General features: G+C 45.3%; 3 protein-coding genes across 3 annotated transcripts; 2 read left to right on the top strand and 1 right to left on the bottom strand.

Annotated features, from left to right (window-relative positions):
- Positions 1-3,314: 3,314 nt before the first annotated feature.
- Positions 3,315-5,178, top strand: LOC115547699 (uncharacterized). Its single transcript, XM_030362126.1, has one exon. It carries the CDS (start codon positions 3,362-3,364, stop codon positions 4,289-4,291), a length of 930 nt encoding a protein of 309 aa, XP_030217986.1. The 5' UTR covers positions 3,315-3,361; the 3' UTR covers positions 4,292-5,178.
- A 1,649-nt stretch (positions 5,179-6,827) lies between these two features.
- LOC115547693 (uncharacterized) lies at positions 6,828-8,618 on the top strand. Its single transcript, XM_030362117.1, has one exon. The coding sequence runs from the start codon at positions 6,887-6,889 to the stop codon at positions 7,940-7,942; it is 1,056 nt and encodes a 351-aa protein (XP_030217977.1). The 5' UTR covers positions 6,828-6,886; the 3' UTR covers positions 7,943-8,618.
- A 353-nt stretch (positions 8,619-8,971) lies between these two features.
- LOC115547079 (microtubule-associated protein 11-like) lies at positions 8,972-15,311 on the bottom strand. Its single transcript, XM_030361048.1, has 9 exons — positions 15,185-15,311; positions 13,170-13,285; positions 12,418-12,591; positions 12,053-12,135; positions 11,585-11,736; positions 11,238-11,374; positions 10,159-10,237; positions 9,284-9,418; positions 8,972-9,009 (listed from the first exon to the last, which is right to left on the bottom strand). The coding sequence occupies exons 1-9, from the start codon at positions 15,309-15,311 to the stop codon at positions 8,972-8,974; spliced, it is 1,041 nt and encodes a 346-aa protein (XP_030216908.1).
- Positions 15,312-15,546: the final 235 nt, after the last annotated feature.

Here is a 15,546-nt window from a genome sequence, read left to right as displayed (position 1 = left end):
AAAGAAGGAAAATTATTGTATGAGTTCAGTTGAATGGTAGCTGTTGATGGTTTGGGTGGTACGACGACTGAAATAAAAACACCAGCTTTTGAATGAAATGTGTATATTTACAACTGAATCGTCTACAACTTGGCAAGATGAACAGACAGTTCTCCATTCAGAATTTGTTCTGCTTTCATTCACGTATTTTTATGTATTCAGACATTTGTCTAAAATGGTATTACTGAAAACAATGTGATTACAACACTATTGAATGCTGCACAAAGTACAATACTTTAACCTCCTATTGTCATAACATGTCAATTATGTTATGTTGCCAGTAAGGGGGTGTCAGCTCTTATGGACAGTACACAAGAGCTTCAGCGAGTCAATGTTACCCTCAATACTTTCTGAAAGACATCAAAGGCTGTAAAAGGCGCCCATTTAAACCCTCAGCTCACCTTCAGAAATCCTACAAAATAACACAAAACAAAGTTAAACAGTTCTCTATAATGATTATTTATTAATAAATGAAGTATAATATAAATAAACATAAATAATACAAGTAAATCATGATTCAATTAATAAATAAAAAAAACGTATCTCATGGCTCTTGTTGCTGAATGTTCAACATTGATTTGGCTGCTTCAATCTATCCATAGTGTTTCATAATTTGTGGATAATAGTGTTTTAATAATTAGTGGATCACAGTGTTCTACTAATTAGTGGATGTCTTCTGGGTTGGGGCCGATCAAGACACCTTCTACCAAATGTGTTCTCAGAGCCTCCTCATGTCCTAGGGATGTCTGGATTCAGGGGGGAATTATCACAATTATCACGTCAAGGCATGATTACATATTTGTCAATCGAACATGTTAGGTTATTGTTACTTCATTATTTCAAGACAACTGTATATGAAAAGCTAGCATAGGGACTTGGACCTTCAGTAAATAGACACAAACGGCCAGAGTGACTTTTTGGGTTGTCAGGTGCTGCTAATCTGCAGCCTCATTCAAGTACTTTCACAAAGTAGCTACCTAACAAAGACTTTCCCTTTTGGGTCATGAGGTTATAGGGAGCCTCCTCACCATTGAGACACAGCCTTTGTCTTAAGTTAAGGACTGTCCTATTGGACAGTCTTTAGTTAAGGACTGTCATGTTAAACAGTCTTTAGTTAAAGACTGTCCTGTTGGACGGTCTTTAGTTAAGGACTGTCCTGTTGGATGATCTTTAGTTAAGGACTGTCCCGTTGAACTGTCTTTAGTTAAGGACTGTCCCGTTGAACAGTCTTTAGTTAAGGAGTGTCCCATTGGACAGCTAAGGACTGACCTGTTGAACAACACTTTGCTGAATCTCTAGATGTCATCTCCTGTTCTCTTGTGTTAAACCAACTCAATATGACCTTTTGTCTATTTTCCCCACCTAGCAGTTACTTGTGTACACTTTGTACTTGATGATATGTATTCTGCTATTTTGCCTTCTGTCCCTCAATCTACTTCTTGTTTAACTCCTGTTTCCCCGTCTCTCTCTCTCTCTCTCGCTGTAGCGCTCTCCTCCTCCCCCCGTCCGTCTCTCAGCAGATGGGCTCCAGCACCAGGACCTTGCACTCTCTCTTGGCGATCTTGTCCAGGGAGAGCAGCGCCTTGTCTGGGGGGGGCAGGTACAGCGGTCTCCCCACGGGGGAGCCCACAGGAGGGGTTATAGCGCGCCGCTCCATGGCACTGCCCGTCCTGCACACAAGAACACGCACACACACACGCACCCACACACAGACACATGCACACAGCCACACGCACGCACACACACACACACACAGGAATAGAGACACAGAATGGCAGCATTTTAATATATTTTAGAGAAATGACCAACAACTGCATGTTGCACCAGAAACCCTTATGATGACACCCTTATTGTATATGTCATATGATTCTATGTTGAGTGAAAGAGGAACTTGCTAACACGCGAGATACAGTAGAAGCTGACATGATATCACATATTTTTCTTTCTTTCTTGGTATCTCTGTACACACATTTCATTCGTTCCCATTCAAAAATAGGAAAAAATATGATAAGATGATAAGTTAAGTTAAGGCCTGAGTTGGGTAAACTTATTTTATAAATCCACACAGATTCAATCATTAGTTTGATGTCATCCATTCTTTAATGGTCACATTTGAAGCACATTATATAAAAGGTTATTTACATTGATAATTTAAAGGGGCAACACACAACCTTTTTACATGAATTTTCACACTCAACTTTGTTGAGTGTGAAAACACACATACACACAAACACACCGCACTGAGCTTCCTCCACAATAGTAGCAACAAACATTCCAAAAAAATGAAAAACCATCTAAAACCGTACAAACGTAGTAAAGTGCATGTTCAACAGACGGGTAAAGACATGTTGGGTTCATGTCCACAGTACAGGGAGACGCTGCACTGCTCAGAGGCCCACAGACGTCTGTTTGACAGGCAGCCCTGCTAGTCCCGCCCACGCAGGGCTGTGCTAAAAGAAGACCTCCCACCCAAACCAAAGGTCCTGACTGGGAATAAAAGACCCCATCAACAGCAATGAAAGACATATTACAACCGACCCCCCGGGGAAAAAGACAAGAAGTGACCAGGACTGCACTAAACTCCTCTCAGCACCAGCCCTGATGAGGCCAGATCTCTTTTAAAGGATGGGATACAGTCTGACTTCCACTTCGAATTGTTTCACTTAAGTTTTTAGCTTTTGCTTGGAACCAGCAGTTTGTTTCATACATGATGGAATCCAACTACTACGTCTTTCGCATGTTTCTTTGTAATCTAACACTCTCCCAGGGAGAGTGGAGGTTGTAGTCTAGTCGGGGACGTGGGAAACCACTGGTCAGTGAACCTCTGCAAAACGTTAGAAACGCTCACTGGCTTGTTCCACATCAACCTCTACCTCTGAGGACAGAAAATAACGGCAGATTATATAAATGCTAGGAAGATTTGGGATGCTAGGACATATGGGACCACTGAGAAAAAGATTAACTGAAAAAGAAGCCGAGAGATCCCTCCGACGGTTCCAAGATGGCTGAAGTCTGTCACGTTCCTTTCTGCTAGTGCGACTGCGGCTCAAAGGAATTCGTAATTTGTTAACCTGTATCAAATGGGCGGATCCTGTCACAAAAGCAAAGTTTCATATACTACCGGCTGATCTGAAATGCTCCGGTCTACAAATGCGGTCAACAAATGTGAAAAGTCAAAGAAAGCTCAATCCAAACTTAAGCATGCAGAGTGGGTTAGGAAATGAAATTACGTCATCAACACACGGTTCTCCTTTCTACGGGTTAAAAGGAGAAAAAAAGAATAAAAACCACAGAGTGACAGAGACAGTGAAAGGACATAGGCATGGCTGATTTCACCTGGTATGTACTGTCCTTTACTAGTTTGTGTTTTGTTTTTGTGTTGGTACAAGCTCAAGATTCTAGAGTCTACATTTATAAAGGAGTTGGTGATTCAGTGACCCTGCAGTGTAACAATGTGCTTAAATTCTACCAACAATGCTCCTCGGTCACATGGATCTACCGCAGAAGCAGATCGTGGACGATCGAGTTAGTGGCTGGAGGAGGTTTGAGACAAGATCTCAGTGGATCCAAAGCCTCAAGACTGAGTTTGCAGCCTGACTGTTTTCTGAATATCAGCGATATTAACGTTGGAGACACTGGACAATACGTTTGTAGGCAGTACGATTCAATGGGAAACCAACATGGAGAGGATGAAACCACTGATCTCTCTGTTCTCTCTGGGATCACTCAGGAGGACGTCCTCACGTGTTCTGTGCATAGTTATGAAAGAGCATGTGGGGGTGTCAGTCTGAGATGGTCAGACCAGGGGACAAGCGACCAGATGAGTCAGCAGGAGACGCCGGGGCAATGTGTCGTCGCCCGTCGTCCGAACACACAACCCCTCGACAGCGCAGGGCTCCGCTGCCTTCTGATGAAAGACGGCGTTGAAAAGACATCAGTTGACTTTGCCTCAAAGGATCAGAAAACTCACAGTCAAACTAACATCACCTCCAGGGCCCCTGGGGGTACGGGCCCCTCTACCTCTAAGGAGCTCCACATCTACCGGGCTGTAGCAGTGAGCACAGTGCTACTGGTTTTGATTGTTGCTGTTCTGGTACACAGACACAAGAAGAGCACAGGAAGCAAGCAGAGCCCCCCAAAGTGTGCAGAAGACCCCGACACGATTGGGTCCCCGGGGCAGGGGGAGCCCACCCAACGCCTGTCCTACGACCAGGGTGAGCCGGACGGGGGGTCTGCTCTACGCCTCCATTGAACACAGGACTGGTAGTAGGAAGGCCCGGCCCCCCAGTGTGGAGGAGGGGGGCTGTGAGGGGGATGACACAGTCACCTATTCCACCGTTTCCAAGCCCCCCACTAACGTCCCTGAGCATTCATGAAGGTAAACAGAATCCAAAGCAGCTAGTGATGTTTGAGCGTTGTGTTACTGGTGGTCTGTTGATTGTTTTAGGGCTCACAGGATATCAGAGAAAGAATAATAACTTCCTGTAGAAGGGTTTTAAGAAAGGTTTTCAAATAAGTTGCACATTGCTAAATATGAATAAAATCGTTTAACCAATGGATTATGGTTGAAAGATTAATAAATTCAAGTTAAATCAGAAGTGGAAGTTTAATTGTAGCTGTGAATAGCTGTGAATAGATAAATCTGTTTGATGTAAAGAGTGTCAAAGTTATATTTCTAGTCATACAAATCATGAACAGAAGCAGGACATGACGTTATAGTTCTTGTTTTTGTTGTTGTAAATGAACAATCATCTTCAAGCCTTGCTTTTCAAACTTTTAGTTGGGATTTCTGTATGAACTGAACTTTAAATGACTAACAAAAAATAGATAATTAGAAACTTAACTGATTCTTGTAATTTACTATCGTGGAAAAATGTATCCCAATGATAATATAAAATGATATATCGTACAAATGATATAACCTTGTTAACATTGTGACTTATTTTAAAGGCCTTTACATGAATTGCACCTTGAGACAGCTCCCTTTCTCTATCCAATTAAAAAGTGTAAAGTTTGTAAGAATTCGAATAGCCACTGTAGCCGGCCATTCGCCTGACTTCTTTGTTGTATTGATTTCTTATTCCTAAAACCTTAAAATAATGTACAACCGTTGTTTCATTAAATATGCTAGTAAATCCCTCTGTGTCTTTCCCATGATCAGGCTTTATCAAACCACACTGCGTGTCCTAAAATGAATTCATTTTCATTATTTCCCTTCCTCCTCACCAGTAAGAAGTGCTTTGACTGCAACTCTGTTAAGTAACGAATATTTTTAGATATTGACAAGTTTCAACGTGATAAAATGAGGCCGAAGAAAGGAGAAGCAGAGAGTTCCTTCTTTGTCTTTCTGTATCTAACTATCTGTCGTTCTCTGCCAAACATGGGTAAGAATTAGAAGACTTGACATATTAACACCAGACTGGTACACCACCAGGAAAAGTATTTACAAATCTTCACCAAACATTCAAAGAACTTCTGATGAAAGCGGACGTTTTACTCTATTGGTCTGTGGTGGAACCCGACTGCAGTGGGTCTCTAACATCAGACATCAGTAAACCGCTTTAGCCAGAGGTCCAGAACCTGATAGAGGTCAGGAACCAGACGGAGGTCCAGAACCAGAGGTCTAGAACCAGAGGTCCAGAAGCAGAGGTCTAGAACCAAAGGCCCAGAAACCGACAGAGGTCCAGAACCTGACAGTGGTCCACATCCAGAGGTCTAGAACCAGAGGCCCACAACCTGACAGAGGTCCAGAACCCCGACAGGACACACGCACACACGAACACAGACACACGCACACGGACACAGACACACGCACACAGACACACGCACAGACGTATGTATGTGCGTGGTGTGTGCATGCGTGTCTGTTTGCGTATGCACGCACACGCAAACAGACACGCACGCACACACCCACACACACAGGAATAGAAACACAGAATAGCAGCATTTTAATATCGTTTAGAGATATGACCAATAACTGCATGATGCACCAGAAACCGTTATGATGATACCTTGATTGTTAATGTGACATGATTCTATGTTGAGTGAAAGAGGAACTTGCTAACACGCGAGATACGGGAAGAGACAACATGATATCACATCTTTTTCTTTCTTTTTTGGTATCTCTGGACACACATTTGATTCGTTCCCATTAAAAATATGAAAAAATGTAATTGACTCCCACTTCCAAATTGTTTCACCTCAGTTATTAGCTTTGGCTTTGGAAATAGCAGGTTGCTTCTTACATGATGGAACTACTTCATCCCTCCCTTGTTTCTTTGTAATCTAACACTCTCACAGTGTTTTGTAGTCTAGTCGGGGACGTGGGAAACCATCAGACTGTGGAAAGCGCAACAGAACGTTAGAAACGCTCACTGGCTTGTTCCACATGAACTTCTTGTACCTCAGAGAACAAGAAATAACGTCTTATTATTTAAATGTTAGGAGGAATTGGGATGCTAGGACATATGGGACGACTGAGAAGAAGATAAACTGGGACAGAAGCTGAGAGATCCCTCAGTCAGATCTAAGATTGCTGAGGTCTGTCGTGTCACTATCCTTTCTGCTAGTGCAGACTGCGGCTGCACTAGCAGAAACAAAATAAGTGGTCTGGAAACGTGAAAAGTCAAAGACAGCTCAATCCAAAGCATGAAGAGTAGGTTTGGGTTCGGCTCCCTGAATATCCGGGACAGTTGCCGGGTTTACACCAATGATAACAACATTCACCCACCATCGTTATTAGGAAATGCAATTACGTCATCAACACACGGTTCCCCTTTCTACGGGTTAAAAGGAGCTTAAAAAAAGAAATATCACAGGGTGACAGAGACAGTGAAAGGACATAGGCATGGCTGATTTCACCTGGTATGTACTGTCATTTAGTAGTTTGTGTTGTGTTGTTGTGTTGGCACAAGCTAGTCTAGATCTTCCTTACATTTATAAAAGAGTTGGGGATTCATTGAACCTGAAGTGTAACAACGTGCTCAAAGGCTACGGACAATGCATCTCGGTCACATGGCTCTACGGCAGAAACAGATCGGGGACCATCGAGTTAGTGAAAGCAGGAAAAAGGATACAAGAAAATGTAAAGGGATCCAAAGCCTCAAGACTGAGTTTGCAGCCTGACTGTTTTCTGAATATCAGCGATATTACCGTTGGAGACGCTGGACGCTACGTTTGTCGGCAGTACGATTCATTTGGAGACAAACATGGGGTTGATAAAAACATTGATCTCTTTGTTCTCTCTGGGATCACTCAGGAGGACGTCCTCACGTGTTCTGTGCATAGTTATAACGGAGCATGTGGGGGTGTCAGTCTGAGATGGTCAGACCAGGGGACAAGCGACCAGATGAGTCAGCAGGAGACGCCGGGGCAATGTGTCGTCCGTCGGCCGAACAGACAACCCCTCGACAGCGCAGGGCTCCGCTGCCTTCTGATGAAAGACGGCGTTGAAAAGACGTCAGTTGACTTTGCTTCAAAGGATCAGAAAACTCACAGTCAAACTAACATCACCTCCGGGGCCCCTGGGGGTAAGGGCCCCTCTACCTCTAAGGAGCACTTCATCTACCTGGCTGTAGCAATGGGTACAGTGCTACTGGTTCTGATTGTTGCTGTTCTAGTACTCAGACGCAAGAAGAGCACAGGAAACAAGCAGAGCCCCCCAATGTGTGCAGAAGACCCCGACACGACGGGGTCCCCGGGGCAGGGGGAGCCCACCCAACGCCTGTCCTACGACCAGGGTGAGCCGGACGGGGGTCTGCTCTACGCCTCCATTGAACACAGGACTGGTAGTGGGAAGGCCCGGCCCCCCAGTGTGGAGGAGGGGGGCTGTGGTGAAACAGTCACCTATTCCACCGTTTCAAAGCCCCCCGCTAACGTCCCTGAGCATTCATGCAGCAGATAAACAGAATCAATCAGATTTATAATTAATCAGAAGTGGAAGTTTAATTGTAAATATTTGTATCCAAAAAGCTGTGAATCGATAATTCTGTTTTATGTAAAGAGTATCATAGTTATATTTCTAGAAGCCTGACATTACGTTGGAGTTCTTCTTCCTTTGTTGCTGTAAAATAACCCTGATCTTCAAGTCTTGCTTTTCCAACTTTGAGTTGTGATGTCTGTATGAACTGAACTTTACTTCAAAAAATATATAATCGGGACCTCTTAATAATATTAAATGATATATCGTACAAATGATATAACCTTGTTAACATTGTTACTTTGTTGTACACGGGGAATGGGTTAACCTAGCGAATGTTAGTGCTTTGCACTTGGTTCTATGAACTTCCTTACTGTACCGTCAGCAATATATGGTTTTACCTTCTGACAAATGTACTTATGTAAGTCGCTTCGGATAAAAGAGTCTGCTAAATGCCCGAAATGTTAATGTAAATGTGGCTTTTTTAAAAGGCCTTTATATAAATTGCACCTATAGATAGCTTCATTTCTCGAAATGAAAAGTGTAAAGTTATTTAGTATTCAGATAGCCCTGGCATTCTCCTGACTACTTTTGGTTGATTGCTCATTCCTCAAACCTTATAATAATATTCCATTGTCTCATTAAAGATTCTATGTCAATCGCTGTGTGTGTCTTTCCCATGATCATGCTTTATCAAACCACACTTGTGTGTGTCCTAAAACAAATTCATTTTCATCACTTCCCTTCCTCTTCACCAGTAAGAAGTGCTTTTGCTGCAACGACTAATTTTAGATTAATGACATGTTTCCAACCTGATGAAATGATGCCGAAGAAAGGAGAAGCAGAGAGTTCCTTCTTTGTCTTCCTTTATCTAACCATCGCTCTTTCTCTGCCAAAGATGGGTATGAATTAGAAGACTTGACATATTTACAGTTTCACCACACTGGTACATCACCAGTATTTATTTATTTAAGTATTAGTATTTAAAAATCTTCATCAAACATTCAAAGAACTTCAGATGAAAGCGGACCGATAGCCAGAGGCCCAGAACTCTGAGAGGTTCAGAACCCGACAGAGGGTCTGAACTCTTGAGAGGTTAAATTCCCCAACAGAGGTTCAGAACCCGACAGACGTCCAGAACCCGACAGACCCCGAGGTCTAAGGCCGTCTCCACAAACTATCTGCTGTACTAAAGGAGGAGACTGTGTTTTTCATTCCCAATTAAACGATTCAAACGTAGCAATGCGCAGAAGCCCCATCTAGTAAAACGGAAGCTAAGTGGCTAACCCCCCTAGCCCCCGAGGGGGGGGGGGGGCAGTGATATACCTCCAGCCAGGACGCCGTACCTCATGATGTCTGAGCGGGACGGCTGCTGGTGGGAGAAGGACTGCGAGCGGCCCAGGCTGGCCTGGTGGCGGTCCAGCAGGTCCCTCACCGCCGGGCTGGAGGGGCTGTTCTTCCCTAGAGCCGGGAGGAAGGACACACCGTCAGATATACAGCGCCTCCACCCAAAGGGCCTGCAAGAGGAAGAACGTTCTGAGGCGCTCCAAGGTCCCGTCAGCCCGCAGCTGTCTGCGCCTCGACCGCGACCTAAAGCCCCACGAAGACTGAGCCGAGGAGTCCGCTGACGTATGTAAGAGAGATGGCTTCTTTGACCAGAGAGCAGGGAGGAGAGGGAGTGTTGACGTTTCCAATTCCATCTGGGTTTTGTCCTCAGCATTAATGCTCAGTGAGGCCCGGTGGTCGATCCATCGGTCACACGCTTACTTCTTACTATACGCATGGAATATATTTACAGATATACATGTGATACACTGAAAGGGAATCCGCATCTCCATATCCTCCCCACTCCATATTAAGAGTTAAAAACCTCATCAGTACGAGACATAACCACATTTTTGTGTCTGATGGCAGATTGTTTTAGAAAGCCGACTTAAAGGTGCTCTACGTAAGATTGAACAGCTGTCGTTTGAGTGTCATTTGTCAGAAATAACATAGCCATCCTTCAGATGTTAGTGAGTGAAATGTTTATCCCCCCCCCCCCCCCGCCCCACGTAACATTTGCACAATCGAGGAAGCTACCCCTGCCATCTGTTCCCTCCAGCCAGCCCCTGGGAGTGACTATATAAGCACATCTGATCAGTATATTCCACGTGCTAGCTCAAATACTCAGAGCAGAAGCTCAGATGATTGGTTCTCACGTGAGAGTGGGCGGGCGTCAGGGGGCGGGTTGGTCACTGAGGCGGTGAACTGCAGCTTCAGCTTCATGTGCTGACTCAGCTGAGGAGGAAGGGGTGACAGAGAACCACATTAGGTCACATTCAAGAACCAATGGAAAAGAAACTCGTCTATATTAAATATGCGAAACAGTCTATTCCCTAGAGCCGCACACTCCACATATAATAGTCTCTACATACAAACTGTACTAATGGAATAGGTGAACACGTTAATTATTCTCACTGCTCAATTTCTAACTGTTCTTTTCTATACACTCCAGTTACTAGTTTACAGATTCTGCCGCCAATGAGATGAACCTTGTTTGCTTGGCTGACTACAGGTTGTCCCCTAAAGCTTTAGACCTCTCTATACCTGGCTCCGCTCACCATGAGAGGAAGAGACAGGGAGGGCTTCATGAGTCTCCTTCATTCTTTCTCTCACTTAACTTAACCTTAATATGTTGAGGTTAACTAGTTAATACTACAGTTAGAGGCAACACTGCCTGCCTTGTGATCGTATTCCACAATCACACACACAGTGGTACTGTTCTGAGAAAGTTGAATACATGCTTACTGTCTGAGTAGAAGTGATTGTTATTGTGCTCATGCATGTCTCAGCTTTATGCTAACTCATATGTGGTGGAGGCATTTTGTCTTTGATTATACTTTCTTTGATGATACTTTACTCAAGATTGTGTTGGTTTGCAGACAATCTCTCATAAGTACATGTGGGTTATTATGTTTTATATCCGTTCAATTTTTAAGGTGACAAGTGGATTTCAATCAAAGAGTACCTCACTGCTGTTCATGTGATGTAACTGTATTGTGTAAGAGGTCAATTCTAGCGAGGTGTAGTCTACTGAGAACACGGAGAAGGAGCGATGCAAGGGCTGTTCTGATTGGTCCGTGCATGTATGAGGGATCCACACATTTTGGGTACATAACATGAAGCCTGTTCCCAGATCAGGAGTTTCTTGGTCTTTCAAACTCAGTCTTTCTCGCTCTCTCATATCTGTGAAGGTGTTTATCCAGGACGTGGCCTCTGGCAGCGGGAGGCTAGGTACCTCGTACAGGCCGGGCTTGAGGATCTGGAAGGCCACGGTGAAGGACAGGGTGCTGCCCCGGCGGCAGTGGCCCAGGTTACTCAGGGGGGTGTGGCACACCACGGCGCTCAGGTCCGCATCATCACAGTGACCCCGGCCTGAGCGGAGGGGAGCAGGAGGGTCACAGGTCACTCACCTCACCTGACGGCATCGGTCGTCTAATGTAGCATGTCGTGTTCAGTAACGTCAACACATTCCATCCAGTACAAGCTAATCCTATCCAATCTCACGACATCTAATCTGATCAGGACTAGTCTAGGATAGATCATCTATAAATCAATCAGAATGTTGCTCTTTGTCCACCGTACCGTCCGGTGTCCAGACCAGTCTCACGGCGAGGAAGTCCTGCAGGTTGTTGAGCAGGACGTACTTGACCCTGAAGTGCTCCTTCACCCTGACGGAGCTCGGGCAGCTGGCCGTCATCACGAAGCGAGGGCGGTCCAGGCGGAGGCTGGGTAACCTGGCAACCAGGTTACCCTTGTTTAAAAAAAACTGGAATATATTTACATTGAGAGTTTGAGCCATCAATGTGGCTTGAATAGTGGAGCGACCGAAAGACACAAAAATAAAATCGGTGATGTAAACATATAACCATAATGCTCACTAAACAGATTTCATTTTCCAACTTGAAGATACTGTCACTTGAGTATGTATTTAGAACTATTTCGAAAACCATCACTGCTACGTTACAACAGATAAATGTCAAATCTAGTCGGATTACATTCAATCAAGTGTAAAAGAGCTCCGTTCCTATTGGGGGACTGGGGGCCACATGCCTGTAGTGGGTGTAGATACAGTTGGTGAAAGGCATCTTGGCCGTGGACCACTGCAGCACTGCGACCAGGGGAACCTCAAGCCCCTGTGAATCCATCCAGGCCAACAGAGAGGGTGAACATCAACACACAGTAAGACTCTCTCTCTCTCTCTCTCTCTCTCTCTCTCTCTCTCTCTCTCTCTCTCTCTCTCTCTCTCTCTCTCTCTCTCTCTCTCTCTCTCTCTCTCTCTCTCTCTCTCTCTCTCTCTCTCTCTCTCTCTCTCTCTCTCTCTCTCTCTCTCTCTCTCTCTCTCTCTCTCTCTCTCTCTCTCTCTCTCTCTCTCTCTCTCTCTCTCTCCACATGTACAGACACAGGCACACTCCCACCTCTTTGGAGTTATCCGTGTGGACAGTCGTTGAGGTGCAGCTGAAGTCGTGTTCCTCCAGAGTGCTGAGCATGCTGGGTAAACTGGAGGTGGCGCTCTCCATCTTGCAGAAGGAGGCCATGCCTACCTCTTCTGACTGGTGGCTGGAGACAGACAGATCCTTTATTACAATGCTCTGATGTTATTAGAAGATAAGAGAGCAGAGGGGGCAAGAAAGCAATTCAAAACCGATACTCTCAGAGCTTTTCCCTCACTAATATAGCTTACTGGTGGTGGTGGCTATACCATTTCTAACAAATGCCCCTCCAATAATACCTGCTATTTCGACTTTCGCTTTTCTTTAGACTTAGACTGTTATATGACGTTTGTATATATGTTTTACATCTGCTTCTACAACAGCTTGATTGCATTCCAACTTTAGTGCTGAAGTGCAGAAGTCGCGCCTCCCGGCTGCCCGCAATGTGAACAACTTCTCGGGGCTGTGAAATAGAGGCACGGGCAAAGCGTTCGACAAATCGCAACAGAGTGGGTGTGCTGACCAATCACAGCAGACTGGGCTAGGCAGGAGGGGGCCCTTAACGCAACAGGATGTTAAAAATAAAGTTTTTGAAAGACGCTGAAACAGTGTGCGAATAATAAGGGGTACTTCTAACATACAGTCATTTTACACTATTCTAGTCCCCCCAAATGCAATTATTAACCCCAAAAAGCATGATATTGGATCTTTAACTAGAAGCATCGTGCTCACTACACGTTGTCCACCAGCATGACCGAGCCGTCGGGCATCATGGGCAGGTAGGAGGAGTTGAGGTTGGGCATTATCCGGACGTCCCTCACGCTCAGGGGCAATTCTAGGTAGTGTGGGGGCCCTAGGCAGAGGATTGTTGACGGGGGGGGGGGGGGGTTTGTGGAGTAGGGCTGTCAAAATTGCTCAAAAATGACATTCGAATGTTCGTTTGGAAAAAAATCACGAATTCGAACTATTCGAATATCGCGTTTTTGGATACATTTCGAACGAATATTCGAACTTCGAATATGTTTGCCGTCTCGTTGAGAGTGCTGGTGGGCCGCGGCTTCCTGCTGGGCATTTCCTTACTTTAAAACGAGGGACATCGCGAACAGACAGAGGCTCATTCACAAAGCAGTTAGGCGCTTGTACCGCGGGAGTGTTTTTTCACATTCAAATATTATGAGGGACATCGCGAACAAACAGAGGCTCACTCACAAAGCAGATAGGCGCTTGTGTAACCGAGCGTTGGCACTTAGATATTTATATGACAAGAATGACACAAGCGTGGAAGGGAAAATAGTCTCGTTTACTTAGTACATATCAGAAGTCACCCAGTCACAGCGTGAGAGCTGGAATACCTATATCCAAGTACGGAAACCCCGAGGGGATAAAATACATTCGCTCTTCACAATACTAGTCTGTTACACTTGTACCGCGGGAGTGTTTTTTTCACATTCGAATATTATGAGGGACATCGCGAACAGACAGAGGCTCATTCACAAAGCAGATAGAGGCGCTTGTACCGCGGGAGTGTTTTTTCACATTCGAATATTAATTTTCACGTTCGAATTCGCGTTGTTGGATACATTTCGAACGAATATTCGAACTTCGAATATTCGTTGAAAGCCCTATTGTGGAGCGATTATTTATTTTTTTTGGCCTCTAGTGGCCCGGGGCCCCCAAACAATTGCGGGGCCCCAGGCAGTTGCCTGGTATGCCTAATGGAATGCGGCGCCTCTGCTCACGCTCACCTCATGACAACACACACCAGGGTTACAGAGGGACGGGGAAAGCACACGGGTCCTACAGAACCTACAGCCACACGTTCGCCTCACTTGATCACAGTGAGGACAACGTGTGGAATGAATATGAATGAATGAATGAGTGGAATGAATCTTTGTTGTATACAGGGAGTGGGTTATCCTAGCGATTGTTGGTGCTTTGCACTTGGTTCTAAGAACTCCTTACTGTACCGACAGTGAAATATTGTTGTTTCTCTTTCTTCTGACAAATGTAATTGTGAGTCGCTTTGGACACAAGCGCCTGCTAAATGCACTAAACATAAATGTAATGTAAATGTAACGGAAAGGTCAGGAGGGGTCTCTGAAGAGGCTGACGGCAGAATCGAGTGTAGAGGACGGCTGCTTATGTGAGAATAGTGTCTATTAGATAAGTAAATCCCCCATTTTTTTTTTTTAAAGTCCCTATTTTTGCCATCATTAGTTTAACGTTTATTCTTCTTGTTATTAGTTTCAACTTAAAGTTGATATTGTGCTCCACTTATCTTACACAGGCATAATGTAATGCATGAAGTACCTCATTTCCGCCACAGGGTGGCTTTGACCTATTGGTGCACTTTCTGTCCGGTGAAATCTACACATGTTTTAGACCGGAGCAGTGGCGGGGGGGGGGGGGGGGGGGGGGGGGGGTAATATTCACAGGTCTGGTTGAAAAACGTCAAGAGTTAACTGGGCTTTACTATTTTGAGGTTGAATGGAACCGTGTGTTGAATCTTTCGTAAACACACGTGGATGTGCTTGGGTGGATGTGAGTCCATGGGGGAGGATAGATGTTGGGGTGCGTGTATGCGTGTGTGTTTGGGGAAGGATGTGTGTGTATGGGGGTGCATGTGTGTCAGGTTGGATGTGTGTGTGTGTGTGTGTGTGTGTGTGTGTGTGTGTGTGTGTGTGTGTGTGTGTGTGTGTGTGTGTGTGTGTGTGTGTGTGTGTGTGTGTGTGTGTGTGTGTGTGTGTGTCACCCTGTGCTTTAAATGTGTTGAGGTCGTGTCTGAAGGTGTGTGTGGGGACCCGCTGCTGGAGGATGCTCAGGTAGCCCTGCTCCTCCACCTCTGCATTCTCTGCTTCCTTCTTCCACACTGTAACCATCACCTGCTCACACACACATCCACCCACACACACAAACATCCACCCCCAGACACACACATCCCCCCCCCCTCCCCCCCACACACACACACACATCCACCCCATCCCCCCCCCCTCCCCCCCACACACACACACACATCCACCCCATCCCCCCCCCCCCTCCCCCCCACACACACACACATCCACCCCACCCCACCCCTCCCCCCCACACACACACACACATCCACCCCCCCCCCCC

Source organism: Gadus morhua, chromosome 7, assembly GCF_902167405.1.
Source record: "Gadus morhua chromosome 7, gadMor3.0, whole genome shotgun sequence".
NCBI classification, from domain to species: domain Eukaryota; kingdom Metazoa; phylum Chordata; class Actinopteri; order Gadiformes; family Gadidae; genus Gadus; species Gadus morhua.
The sequence above is the reverse complement of the archived record's forward strand: the minus strand, read 5'-3'. Positions and strand labels throughout refer to the sequence as shown.